Source organism: Zalophus californianus, chromosome 12 (assembly GCF_009762305.2).
Source record: "Zalophus californianus isolate mZalCal1 chromosome 12, mZalCal1.pri.v2, whole genome shotgun sequence".
NCBI lineage: Eukaryota > Metazoa > Chordata > Mammalia > Carnivora > Otariidae > Zalophus > Zalophus californianus.
In genome coordinates, this window is record NC_045606.1 from 4,504,186 (window position 1) to 4,518,635 (window position 14,450).

At 54.3% G+C, this 14,450-nt stretch overlaps 1 protein-coding gene across 5 annotated transcripts in view; it reads right to left on the bottom strand.

Annotated features, from left to right (window-relative positions):
- The window catches only part of GRB10 (growth factor receptor bound protein 10), a 171,365-nt gene that overhangs the window by 12,981 nt on the left and 143,934 nt on the right, over positions 1–14,450 (bottom strand). For all 5 annotated transcript variants that reach the window (XR_003516330.2, XM_027573017.2, XM_027573016.2 and 2 more), the window contains 5 exons: positions 10,607–10,722; positions 9,602–9,670; positions 8,406–8,543; positions 7,519–7,629; positions 5,581–5,679 (listed from right to left, as the gene is read on the bottom strand). Coding sequence is in view for 4 of the 5 variants with exons in the window: in XM_027573017.2 (XP_027428818.1) it covers positions 5,581–5,679; positions 7,519–7,629; positions 8,406–8,543; positions 9,602–9,670; positions 10,607–10,722 (533 nt within the window). In the remaining variant the exon portion in view is untranslated. The remainder of the gene's footprint in view (positions 1–5,580; positions 5,680–7,518; positions 7,630–8,405; positions 8,544–9,601; positions 9,671–10,606; positions 10,723–14,450) is intronic.

Below are 14,450 nucleotides of genomic sequence, written 5' to 3' on the forward strand. Positions count from 1 at the left end.
GGGAAGAGCGCATGTCATGGTCACAGAAGCCCCAGGCGCAGGACAGCTGAGTTCCAAGGACATGCAGAGAGAAGGCAGTGGAACTGGGGGCGGTGGGAAGAAGTGACCCCATGGTCCGTGGACAGTTCCCACAACAGTGGAGGTGAGATAGAACACGGTTCCACGCTGGGAGAACTCTGTGCATGTCCCTGATCCCTGAGAAGGATGCAAATCCAGGAAAGAATCAGTGCAGACGTGCAGGGAATTCAAATAACAACAGAGTCTCTTCTAGGTCTCAGTAGCTTAAGAAACGGGAAGAACTAAAATCTAGGACGAGATACTTCGAAGACTCCTCACACCGGCCCAGACGCGGTAGGGATGCCTGGGCACGGTGGGGTCTGGCGAGGGGAAGATGCACATGGTGACAGTGGGGTGACCACCAGGAAAGGGAGAAAAGACGTGGACGGGGGTGAAAAGTAGAAATAAAACTAAGTGATGAGTCTTCCCCTGCCAAAAGCAATTTTTTTTTTAAATGGAGAAAAAGAAGAACACAGGCTGGTGGGACGAACTGAAAATAAAACAGCAAGTGGCAGACTTAAGCACAAATGTTATTAATAACCCACTGAAGGATATCCTTCCCAACACATATGCCAATTAGAACATGAGGATGATCAGAGGAGAAGCTATGATGACATGATGTTTGTCAGAGACACGCCCTGAACACGAGGACCCGGAAAGGCAGAAAAACAGAAGGAGAAAAAGCGTGCGAACACCACTTGAGAACACACTGACGTACCTATGGTAATGTCAGGTGGATAAGACTTCGGGGCGGGCAGCGCTGATGCAGATAATAGAGCAGATTTCGGAAGGACCAAAGAATCGATGTCAAGGAGACGTAAATATTCTAAACTCATGTGACCTAATAACACGTACCCGCACGTGTGTGTGTGTGTGTGTGTGTGTGTGTGTGGTGTGCATGCACACACATGTACATACAAACACTCCCAATCGAATAATTATACTAACATGACCAACAGCAACTGAACTGGAGGCAACGTTTTCGTCTGAAACAGAGTTGAAAATGTAAGGCTTAACAGCAATGACATAAGGATCCCTTTCAAAACATTACAGAAAAGTCAAGTTAAGGCCAAAGAAAAAGGGAAAAGGCACGTGCACACACACACGTGCACATACACATGCACACGCCCTGTTCAGGACGGCCCCAAGACCACTCTCCGTCCCAATAATTCAGTCGAAGGACTCGTCCTTGACCCACGAACCACGTAACCAGCTTGTCTTTAAGCAGGTATCAAACTGTGTTTTACTTGCACTGTAGTCTTTAAATATTATTTTTGCCTTAATTATCAAAGAAGTTGTCTCTTTCCCACACTTACTTTTTGCAGTTCCATGACTAGGAATTCTCGTTTTTCCCACTTACAAACGAATACTCCGACCTTCAGAGTGGTAGTGTCACTGGTACAAGCCCTTGACAGTTTTTAGATTATTTATCCTCCATACACAACCTACAGTGCCAATTACTTAACATTATTTTCCTTTTTATTTTAGGTGAGTGGGTTTTAAAGAGATACTTATGGTCCAACCAATCTTTTTTCTTTATGCTTCCTTCGGTTGCTTGAAGGGAAGAACGTGTGGCCATAGAATTATCCGCCCCCTGTTTTGGCAATATGTTTCTTATTTCCTATTCCCATCTGCTTGGATGCGACACTCTCAGACACTTTCTCAAGAAGGCACGTGAGTGACAGCTGATGTTCAGCTTCTGTCTGTAGAGGGACCGCAGAGACGTTCCCACGTTAAGGAGAATGGCGCCTCTTGGCTCTACCGACTTAACGTGTGCCGTGTTTCGAAACAGCCTCCCCACACATGATGTCATATGGGTATGGGTGGTGCACACAGTAACTTAAAGAACACGTCGCTGCTCCCTTTCTCTTGGAATGGAATTAAACATTTAACATTTACATTCTTAAGGGACATAGAAGCTTATTTCCTTGTGCCAAGATTGCACCCGGGTTTAGGGTCATCGTTCATATTGCCAGGCTCAGCTCCAGGAACACAATGCGAGTACACGCTGCGCTTTCGACCGTGAGGTAGCTACGGTCCTGTGGGAGGCGTACAAATAAGCAGCAGTGTTAATCGGTTATTAATGGAGAGGAAACCTGAGCGGGTTCTCGAGGGACAGTGTGCAGGGGGCGACTGCCTCTGAGGGACATGGAACCTGCACGCACGTGTGTGCCGGTGCGTAGCTACACCAAGCCTTCCTTACAGAAACCCGCGCTTGTGAAGCCACGCCCCCCTCCTGGGGAGGAATTTCTACGGCAGTTTCAGAAACTTCTAGAAGAGGGCGGGGGAGCTAATATGCTCCCTCCACGGCCACCCCATGGCTATGAAATTATGTAGCAAACCACGTAATAGGAAGGAATGCGGAATAGCAGCAGGTACCACCTGCCGGCGTTATTCCCCTAAGCGTATCTGAGGACAACAGCAACGACCCTCTGCTCCTACACAGGCTCAAGCTCCTCTTTAAAGAATACCTGTGACGGTACTTAGAGGCACAGAAAGATCCTTGGTTAATTCAAAATAAGGTGTTCCTCTCCAACAAGCCCTGGGATTTTAAGACAACACAAACTGCTAGTGCAGGATTATCCATCACTCAGGAGGGACTCCTGGATACACCGAGGCCAGGAGAAAGGCGACGCTTCCTCCACGTAAGGACACGTCCATCTGACCCCCTTCTGGGGAACAGGACAGTCTGAGGGCTCAAGCTCGGGGGATCTGCCATCACTTAGTACCGACGAGACCTCCGGTCAACCGTGAAAAGGCGCAGCACAGCATCTCCTTAGTCTGCACCGGCAAGACCCCTGGGACTCCGGCCCGAGACCCAGACTCTCTGAGGTCCAAGCCCCCACCCCTTGACCCTGCCAGCCCCTGGTCGAGGCCAGCCTTGCCCAGAACACCCAGTGGACGAGAGGAAGGAAGAGTGTCAAAAAAGAAAGGGTCACAGCCGAACACAAGAGTTTGGGTGGTTCCTGCTGTCATTCAGCTCAATTTTTCCGAGCATCTATTATGTTCTGAGCGCCAGGCAGTCCTGCCTCTCCAAGAGAATGTTGGGGGGCACCAGGCAAGATGACGTCCAGACCGAGATCTGGCACAGAGCAAGCGCAGGGAGGACAGACGGATGGACCTTCTCCCGGTCAGGTCCCCTGTCAGGGAGATGGACAGATGAGGGACCTGAGTCTATGCTCACATCCAGGAGCTGGGCTGAGAGAACAGAAGGCACTTTATAAGGTCTCCTCATGGCTTCAAATGGCCCCAACCCCTGGAAGAAAATACACCCCATTCTGAAGGTAACATCGGGATGCAAGGCGAGGGGCTATGGTCTTCTGATTACGCTTCCTGCTCTGAGGCCAAGACCGTTTGAGACGGGACAGGGAGGGGAAGAGGGCGAAGTAAGGAATTCTCACGTGGGATGAGGTCCATCAGCCTGCTCGGTGGTGGCAAGACACCTTGGCGCGTTACTAACCAGCTGGGACCGAAGGCAACTCAGCTTCTGCGTCACCTCACACTGGCCCAGAGCCCGTCACGACCACACTGCGGTGGCCGTTGGGTCCAGGCCCCCCGCCTCCTTCGGGAATGGCACTTTGGGATGTGGGGTCTGGGGCTGATTGGAGGCAACGGGGCCACGTGCAGACGTGGACGGTGTCCCCTTCCTGCTGGCCCTGGCGGAGCCAGCTCTGGAGCCGACCGTGCCGCACACCAGCAACCCCCAGCCCCGGCCCCCCGGGCAGGACGCAATGGGCTTCAGATCTGCCATCGGTCCAGTGAGGATGACGATGGGGAGGGGGCTGCTGGTTAGAAGTGACGAGCAGCCCGGCTGACAGCAAGTGCTCACGAAACGTTCCCAATATGCTAACATCCAACGGGACACATTTCTGTTGGCGCTAGTAACAAAGTTGGATGTTACCGTCATTGCTTGTTCTGCGCACTTCCCTCCCGGTGCCCGGTTCTGTTGTGCAAGCGCCCAAGGACAGCCCTGTCCCGCCAGCCCTGCTTCCTCACGCATGAAGCTGAGAGGGAGACCTCGCCACCTGGATTTACCGTGTGCTACCCCAAAGCACCAAACCCACAGGTGTCACAGATGTGCTCCCACTTCCTTTTCTGCTTTTTCCAAAATAGACTACGTATCCGCAGGTCCAGAAAATCACAAACATACAGAAACCCGTCAAGGTGTCCCTCCCACATCTGCCCCCGTGTGTGCGGGCCCGTGCCCGCCCCCCCCCCCCCCCAGCAGTCTCACCGAGGGCTCATGTGCACACCAGCAAATGCACTGATGCATTTTAGCGTCTCCTTCCCTCGCTCCTACAACAAAGGTAGCACTTTGCTTTTTAATTCTTAATAATACGTCCTGGAAATTTTCCCACAACACACTCCCGAGAGAACCTCGTTCTTTGTGACACCAAAGAGTATTCCTCTGAATGGCCATCCCTTAACTTCTGAAGCTGGCTTGTAAAGGAGTCGCCGATGTCCTGTACCAACACTCCCTGATTACGAAATCAGAACATTTTACGCTGAACCCTTCTTTGTTTTATCAGCAGCAAAAATCAAGGCACGGTTCTGGGAAAGAGAGGCTTACAGGATGCCCGTCCTCGGAGCTTGCGCCCTCTGGCATCTCCAAGGGGTCATGAGCTACGCCTCCTTCCATGAGTCCGCTTCTCTAGGGGGCTCTGCCCTGACTCTGCGCAGCTGAAAGCTTCAGTGAAGGCTGGGGTTTTCGTAAAGAGATTCCTTGGCCACAGCTGACCAAACCAACTTCTCCTCCCGGACCCCTCGCCATTCACCTTGCACAACCAGCGTGCACAACTACCGTGCAATGCCCACGGGCCTTATATACATAAGAATTGCAACCACGTGGCGCACAGATATGCACAGGGGGACATCTCGTGGGAACGCAGAAGTGAGGTGTTCTCTGCTGTTACATGAGCCTTTGCCACAGGAAACACCTTGGGTGCAGTATGAGTGCTCGGCCAGCCCCCTTGGCAGTCACCGTGAGCTGCCGCCAAGGGCATCTTCCCATGTGAGGTTCTGTGCAACAGACCCCTTTAAGAACGTGTTGGCAGGAGATGCCACGTTTCCCTCGGGGCCCCGGCTTTTCGGGAAGCTAGAGTCTGATGCTCAGTCTTGGAAAGCATTAACCCTCCTGACGGACTGTTTGCTCTCTCTCCCCGTCTCCCGGTCTGGGCTTTCTCTTACTATTTCTCTAGACCACGGGCTCTCAGCCGGCACAGTCCCCCACTTCCATGTACCGCTCCCCCCCCGCCCCCCCGCCCCGGGACATCTGGTCATGTCTGGAGACGGTTTTGGTTGTCTCAACTGGCTGGGGTGCTCCTGGCATTCGGTGGGAGAAACACCACGTCCCTGAAGGTCAGGTGCCGAGGCCAGAAGCCGGCTCTGACCTTTCTAACGCAAAGCCTCGTGAGAAGCTTCTGAGACCGTCTGGAAAGACGTGCGGGCGCACGGGGCTAGCGGGCCATGGGGAGAGCTCTCCACGAAGAGATGCGTGGGGCACACACACAGGACGCCGCGTACCTTGAGAAGCCTGCACGCCGTCATCCAGCATGTTCGGCCTTGCTCGTCTTCGGCACACAGCAGCCGCAGCTCTTTCGTCTCGTTCCTGACTTTGTTTGGCTACAGGAGGTCAGAGACGACTCAGTGAGTGCAACACGGTGAGTCCATGTTGGGCAGAGCTGGGCCTGGCGCGCGCCCAGACGGCTGGCAGGGCGCGACCAGAGAGGGTGCCTCCTCTGTCGCGCACGGACCAGCCTGGGCTGGGTGCAGTCACGAGTGCTCGGCCAGCCCCCAACAGGGGGATCTCAGGGAGACAAACTCTAGCAAGGGAAGGCAGTGGGTGCCACGGGGACAAGGGGGTGCCTAGGTCTGTGCGGGGAAAACTGGATTCAACCGGAGAGCCAGGCCCAGACTTATGGAAGAAAAGATGTCTGGTCGCCTCCCAGGAAGACTGAGGTGGTGGCTGAGGAAGGGCCCTTGCAGGGCTCAGCCAGCGAGGGGAGAAGCCCTCGAGGCGGTCATGGCCTGTGGCGTATCTGAGCGGCCCCAAGGACGGACCCATGGAAGGTCCAGAGAGTGAGGCTGGCATCGCCCCAGAGAAGGGGAATTTGGGGGGCAAGCGGCCTGGGGCAGGCAGGGGTCACTGTCACACAGGCCACTGTAGAGGGATGGCAGGTGCCCCGATGCAGAGGCGGGGTTTACCTGGCGATGGGGGAGAAGCGTTGCAGGTGTGCGCTGGTGGGATGGGGTGGGGGGACACTGGCCACCGGGGCTCCAATGGACCCCAGACCACCCAGAGGCCGCCCTCATGCTGCCTTCCCATGCACCGCGGGTCCTGGGGCTCCTGCTACTTGCAACCCCAAGAAGCTTCACCAGATCAAGTAAAAGCCGGTATTTTAGGGAGCAGCATGCCCCCCACTCCCTGACCTCGCCTCGGGCTGGGGTGGAGCCCTGGCTCAGAAGTCAGCCCGGCTGGAGGACTTCAAGCACACACGCTGGTGACTGGATGTGAGCAATGGGGCTGCTTCGGCTCCTATGAGCACCTGGAAAGATGCAGTAAAGGGATGGAGGGCGAGCCCTTAGCGGGGCACCTTGTGTGCAGTGAGCATGCAGTAAACGGCCTCCACCGTGACCATGACCACCATCAGCACGGCCTCACCAGGGGAGAGTGGGCCCTGCGCACAGGGGTGTGTGTGAACATGTATGCATGTGTGCGCCTTTCCTTTATTCATGCAGAGGTGTGCATGTGTGCACGTGTGCGCATGTGTGTGCATGTCCTTGTATTCATGCAGAGGTGTGCGCATCTGGTATTCATGGAGAGGTATGCATGTGTGCACATGCACGCATGTGTACGCACGTCCTTGTATTCGTGCAGAGATGTGCATGTGTGCACGTGCGTGCATGTGTACGCATGTCCTTGTATTCATGCAGAGGTGTGCATGTGTGCATGCACACGAGAGGTGCACTCGTGTGTGCATCTCCTTCTATTCATGTAGGTGCACACATGTGTGCGGGTGTGTGTATGTGTATGAGCCTATGTATGTGTGCACATCTGTGTGATCGTGTAGGTGTGTGCATGTGTGGAAATATGCATGAGCACGTGCTCTCACACACGTGTGCACAGAGGCAGGGCAGGGGGCACACCCATCGTCCCGGGGACTGGAAGCCCATATGGAAAGTGTCAGCTCTCGGTACCCTAGAGGCCACCCAAGTGACAGGCTGAGGGTCACTAAGCCACGGAGCCCATCGACACATACTGCCTGTCACGTCCTCTGCTTCTCCCCAAGCTGCTAGCTACTCCGGGATCGACCTGTGATCAATCCACCGTGAACTGGTGTTTCCATTAGAAAACAACCCAAACAACCCCAGCAGCAAAAAAGGAGTTTACGGTTTCATTCCAAAGTCCCGGTGGGATGCCATCAGGAGCGCAGCCCCCAGACAGGGCGGTGGGTGTGATACCTTTATGCAGAAGCCGTAGTCGGTGGGGGCGCCGTACTGCTTCCTGCCGGCGATCAGTGAGAAGACGCTGCTCTCCTCCAAGCCCCCGAGCAGCTGCAGGTGTCGGGGCTCCTGTGGAAAGGGGGGGGTCAGCTTCACAGGGGAGAACTTCCCAAGCACAGGAGAAGGCAGGCGCTTGCATGCGCTTGCATGTGCTCGTCAACAGAGGGCAGTCTGCGCACACTGTGTGCGCCTTCCCCTCTGACGGTCCACGCATCCTATGAAATCAGCGCTAAGTTAGACCAAATGCACCCAGCCCTCGCCAAGAAAACCCACCTCCCACGACCGTGACAACAGGGGCGTCGGGGGGGGGGGGGCTCAGTCGGTTAAGCGTCTGCCTTCGGCTCAGGTCATGAACCCGGGGTCCTGGGGTCGAGCCCCATGTGGGGGTCCCTGCTCAGCGGGAAGCCTGCTTCTCCCTCTGCCTGTGTCCCTCCCCCTGCTTGTGCTCTCTTTCTCTAATAAGTAAATAAAATCCTTAAAAAAACAAACAAAAAACCGCACCGTGACAACGTGATTGAGACCCTGCCATATCAAAGCTCCCTAACCAAACATACAAAGTGAAAACCGGGAGAACACCCGGAGCCTAACGTTCAAAGTGAAGAGCACGCTGCAACGCTCGGCCCGCACCAAGTCTGCTGCCCTGGTATGCAGCGGTGAGGTGGCCCGGAGGCCCGTGGGTCTGGGCTGTCGCCTGGTTTCCTAGGGAGACCAGCGGACCAGGAATTCGGACGTAGCTTAGCCAGTTATCATAAGCTCGGGGGGACCCAGATGTGCATTTTCAAGGGAAGCCACGTCCACTCTGAATGCCCCTGACCTGGGGTGATGATGGTGGCTGTTAAACCCACCTTTGATGCCCCCTTCGTGGAGCAATAAAGGCCTGATCTCCGCAAACACACGTACAGTTTTCTCCACGACTTCCTCCCCAGCTCCTTCACGTGCAGAAACCCCTGGATTTCAGGACAACTACTGGAGCTCAGGAAGTTCTGTGGAAGAGATGCGGCAGCGTCAGGTGTTGGTACGGGACGGGGGCAGGGAGGACGGGAGCAGGTGCGTCTTGCTGCCTTCACGGGCATCTTGACATCGTCTGAATTACAAGAATACTCTTTTCTGGTCAAACCAAGCATTTTCAAATGGTAAGTTTTCCTTTCAAAAATCTTGAAACCCCACGTGAACTGGTGTGCAGGAAACAACGTGAGTCTTCGAGCACATGCGAGCCAATGGACCTCCCTTAACGCTGACGAAAAGCGGGACGTCATAGATTTCCCTAGAAGACGGTAGGGTGAGGGGCCCGGCCCTTCCTCCTGGGTGCCCATGAAACATGCAGCCTGATCATCAGAGTTAGGGCGACAGGAAGCGCTGGGAGCAGTGTGGACGGAGACCAAGTGCGTCACTTTCACCGAGTCGCCCTCCAGAGAGCAGTGGGCTGACGGGTCTCTCCAGGAAGGCCTGGGCGACGCCGCTGTCGCAGCTGACCCCTCCCACCTGCAGCACACCTTTCTTGGGAAACGGAGGTCAAGAGCCAGGTCTGGGAGCGAGGCTGGAGCCGGGCCCCCCACGGGGAGGGGCTGCGGAAAGGCCCGGTTTTTGTGAACAGGCTTCAGAAGGCAGAGGGACAACGAAGACAGATAGGTAACTCATTTTAATGTACACTTTGCTCCCTTTTAAAAGGTTTAACGGCAGCCCAATCCTTTTTCACGGTAAGGGGGCTCGGTCTCTGGGCAGAAATCCCCAGGGCGGCGGCCTGACCCAGGACCCGAGCTCCGGAGGAGAATGCGCCGGCCTGTGGCTTCTCTCTCCCGCCCTTCTGCTCACGCTGCTTCTAGCTCGGAGGAAGCTTATCCCGTTTACAAGTGCTTGTTTCGCTTCGAAGGAGCCTGGCTGCACACACGTTTCCCAAGTCAACCTTTCTTTCTGGGTACTCTAAACCCCGTCGGGAGCCAAGACTGGGACATGACGGAGAATGCAACCCCGTCAAGGCTTTGGGTAGCCGCCACCACAGCGCAAGAGAATGTCCACCCAGAAACGCTTTCTTGCCCAGTACCTGCAAAAGCTGGTTGTGACCGCCGTTTGACTGTTGGCACCAAGTAACCATCTGCTCTGGGAAGAAATTCTGTGGAAATGGGAAAACAAACCCATTAGGTTAGTTTAAAAGTGGGGAAAAGCAGCCTTACGGGGATGCCAGTATTAAAAACATTCCTAACAGGTGCGCGGACGTCCGTCTGTATTTAAAATGACGCTCCTTCTTCCTCCCCTCCCCTGGTGGAAACGCCTACTTCAAAAGTTGCCATGTTTCCTTAAAAGGCGAGTTCGAGGTTGGAGTATCTATCATGTTTAATGTGGATTCCTGTCTCTCAGCGTGCACCAAGGCCAAGGATCGCCACACGGTGTTACGCAAAATCAGTTATCAAATCTCTTACTTTCAAATAAAAAGGCAGCTAAACCACTGAGCCAGAAGTTGACGGTGGGTCTTCTGCTCACGTCACAACGGCTCGGCCTCATACCTCAGGACAGGAGCGCATGGTAGAGCAGCGGGAGGCTCCAGATCCTGACAGGTCACAGGATACGTGCTCCCCCACACCGCCCCCCAGAAAAATAAAAAAGAAAGAAAGATCCAGCCCAACGTGCCTGGAAACTCATTCTTCCACGAACCACGAAGTATTATTTGCTATTTGCAGAGAGCAATGAGTTTTTATTCTGCTGCATATTGAACCAATCTGTTCCAATTTAACCATGAACCCCTGATATAACTGAAAAACCCACCCCTCATCTCTCCCGACTCAAAGGCTAACCCCCCCTTTCCCTCTGCTACCGTGGAAAAACACGCTCGTTACCTCTGGCCACTACACAAAGGCATTTAGTTAAGCAGCAGAGACTGAGTTCTGAGCAAGGGCGGTGGCGTGAGACAGCAACCCCGGATTCTCAAACCCTTCTGGCCGCCCCCCTACATCCACCTCGGTTACGTTACCCTCTGCTACTGTTCCCAAGTATCAACCCCAAGACTGCAAGAGTCCCAAACCCCGAACCCAAAAGAGAGAAGAACTCTCACCGTAGGATTTTTGAAAAACTCGTATTTTGCGTAATTCTTCCTAAATAAAAACTTGCTTTCGCTTGCCATGGTACTCTCCACCTGGACCACCAGCTCATGATCTTCCAGGTACCTTTCTGCAGAAGAAAAAAACATATGTGTGAAAAGATACAGGTAGAACCTGCAAGGTGGCTTCCCCCAGGGACGACATTTGGCTCACGATCCGTTCCTCTTCACACGCTGTGAACTAAGAGGAGGTCCAGGGCCACGCCTGGTGCCGGCCAAGAGCCACGAACAGGCCCGCCTGCTTCTGGCTGCGAGGGAATCTGCCGGCAACAAGGGACCCACGACCCTGCCCTGCGTGTCCCCACGACAGGAGGGAGGAGCCACGCCCGGCTTGAGTGCTAGATCTCGACCCCTGTCTTTACTTTCAGCAAAGGGGACTGGCTCAGGTTGGCATTCATTTAAAATGGATTTTCTGGTGCAAAACTGATCAGTGACTTCTGTTCTGAAGTTTAGTCAGGAAAAACCATTTCTGTAGGTATAGGGACAAAAGCCAAGCATTGCAAACCGGCTTATGGTTGGTTCACAAACCTGAAATTTTTCACCAGATGAAATATGGAGAAATAGACCAGTGGGGTTATAGCGACCTAAGTGAGCACGAGCCGATGCCACGTTCCAAAGCAGAGCGTTCCCTCCACACAGGCTCGTTAGGAAGCCGCGGGGGACCCGTGGCGGGGGAGCAGCTCCGAGGGGCACACGCGGACATGCGCACGGGCCTCCCTCCTCCAGCCTCCCCACGTCCCAACCACCATGGCAAGATCCCGGGACAGATGCGCACAGACTGGGCCCAGGGTGGCTGGGCAGAGGGGAGCGGGGAACCCATGTGCCCTGAAAGGGGTGTGTTCCTCTACTCCGGGTCACCCCGGCACCACCCGCGGGGGCTCAGGTACCCACAGGTGGCTCCCCTTCCTTCTCCGACCCGCAGGGGGCCCGGAGCCTGGGCCAGCAGGGGGCTCAGGAAGACTGTGTGTGACCCCCTTCCCAGAGACCCCCGTCTGCCATGGGATGTCCACACACCACTTTTCCCAGCTGTGAAAAAGCCACTCTGCCAACTTCAGCTCAAAGTCTTTTTCTCCAGTTCTCACTTTCCCTATTATTCCAAAAACAGGTATTTTCAAACAACCTTAAGGTGAGTCTATTAAACAACCCGTTGCCATCCATCAGCTTCCTATAATCGCAACGGAAAGCGACATTTCATCAAAAATCCCAAAGGATTTCTTTGTACAAACGGAAGAGCTGGACACTCCTCAAAGGGGATTCGTATTTTTTCCATGTTCTGACACCAAATCCAGCATCTACGCCACCACCCTACTCCACTTGCAAGGTTACAGATCACACAACTCAGAAGGGCAGGTATTTCCCTTAAAATGCGGCATGGACAAGCAAGTCCTTGGCAGAAGCCTGAGCCGCCCGCCCCGGCTCGCAGCAGCATCCCTGGGGCCGCACCTGCACGGCCCAGCCACCGCGGGGAGCAGAGCCGGCTGTCAGCACGCTTGTTAACAGTGGCTCGGGGCTCTGCGGGCCTGGGGACTACGAACGAAGTCAAGGGGGAGATACCACGGAAAACAACCCCGACGTCTGCACACACCCGACAACCAGCATTCCGGTGCCTTTCGGCTGGCATGACAAGGAGACAGAGATGGGAAAGGTCAGTCCTCGAAGGCCCTTCTGAGCACCGAGGGCTGAGCACGGCAGCTGTTTGACCTTCAACACCTGTCGGCACGTCCGGATGGCAGCGTCCCTGCTGTGGCCAGGTCCTTCAGAGGGTGACCTCATGCATGCCTCTCTCACCTGGCCAGATACACACACAATGCTGTCAACAGCCCAAACAGAGAGCTCAGGCCTTTTCCTGGAGGGCTGCAACCTAATTCTCGCAACAAAATTCCCCAAATCCCCGGACTTCCCGGGAGCTGTCTTCCCATCACCGTGCTCCACGACGACTGGGCTCCCCTGCTCATCCGGCCTGGTGCCTGTGGTCACCCAGGGCCTGGGTGGGGGCACCCCCGCCCTCGCGGGGATGCAGCTCACCTGCAGTCACACTGTCAACGCCACGGGGGCACCGGGATGCCGTCTGCATGCCCCAGTTAAAGTTTTACAAAATCCCTTTAAAAAAAATCATTTGTTCACTTGACACAGCTGCAGGCTGGCTGTTAGCTCTCCTGACATGCCCCCCAGGTGCAGGCCTCCTGGTGGAAGGGAGCCCTCTGGAGCCTCACCACTCACGTGCTCGGGGTGGACGGCGGGACTGTGTGCGTCCCGTTCTGCACCGCCCAGCCCCCCGCCTGGCCCCGGTGGCTGCTGAGTGGTCTCGGTCAGGGACAGTGTTTGCAAGGCTGAGTGCTCGATGCAAAAGACCGAGGCCAAGGCCCCCCGCCACCCCGCCCTGCAACAGGCACGATGTGTGTGTCTCGCTAACGTAAGAGATCACATCCACAGCCAGAGCTGGGAGTCACAAGGCACAGACCAGCTGCCCTAAGATCATCCATCACTAAGGGCTCTGCCCCAACTTGTCAAAGGGCCTCGAGTGGTTAAGTGACTTCAGGAGCTGATGCTGGGGCTGAAGAAAGGCACTAACTGGGCGGGGAACATTCCCACCAGCCAGAGACACTGCCCGCCGAGCACCAGCCGACACCTCTGCACCTGCTCCCCCCCCCCCGCCCCCGAGTATGACGCCCCCCGCCCACGGGGGCCGCCGAGGGCTGCAACCACGTGCATGCATATGTGGTCTTCTGCTAGTGCAAACAAAACCACCTTTTCTCAATAGTCACTCCTGGCTGGGGAAAAGTTTGATATCACTAAGGCTCTAATATTTTACCTGCGAAGATCAGGGTAGTCATTGTGCCTTGAAATCCTCAATTCAAAGGCTGTAAGTAGGCTCAAAGTGCCCTTGGGATTAGCTCACTTATGCCTCAGTTATCGGGGGTGACTATCTGCCTAGTATCAGCCTTCCAGATCTGAGGCTCTGTCTGCCTGGCGCCCAAACCACAGGCCTCGTGTATGTGCAGGTCCCCAGAGCATCTCCAACACACAACAGAGAAAGCGACTTTCCAGAGGGTCCTGTAACTGGGGACGTGGGGCTGGACGGCTCTGCCCGAGAGTGGGGGGATCACCTGACTGCGTGCCAGAACCCAGAAGCGCCCCCAGAACATCATCCCTTGAAGAATTCTGCCCCAGGCGAGCGCTTTCACGCCTGATCTCGGGGATTCAAGGCTGACACTCTCTCAAATAAATAAATAAAATCTTAGGAAAAAAAAAAAATCACCCCTTTAGAGTATGTTAAGTCCATCTGTGAATAAGAAAAATAAGGAATAAAAGAAAAAACTATCGTATCCCTAAAAATACCGTGTGTGCCCTCTGCACAGAGCACCGGGTGTTACATGAAAACAATGAATCGTGAAACACTACATCAAATAACTAACGATGTATTGTAGGGCAACTAACATAATAAAATTAAATTAAAAAAAAGAATACTGAGTGTGCATGTGTATTTCTTTTACGAGTTTCTCGGAATAAATTCTTTTTCATGTGGGTGATGATTTCTGAAGTTTTGCCCTACAGAAATTATCTCTGGCATGATGTTCGAGAAATCAAGAGCTACCACAAAAAAGTATGTGAACCTTTCTCACAGTCTTTGTATGTTCAATTTTTTTGAGTGTATCTGTCCCCATTTTATACGCGCTCTTGGTGTGGACAAACATACTCCTGTGTTACGGTATCTGCAGAAGGCCTTTCTATAATTCCTTTCAAATTAAGATTCAGACTTTGGAATGGGCTTCAAGAATATTCATATTGGGCCCAAGTC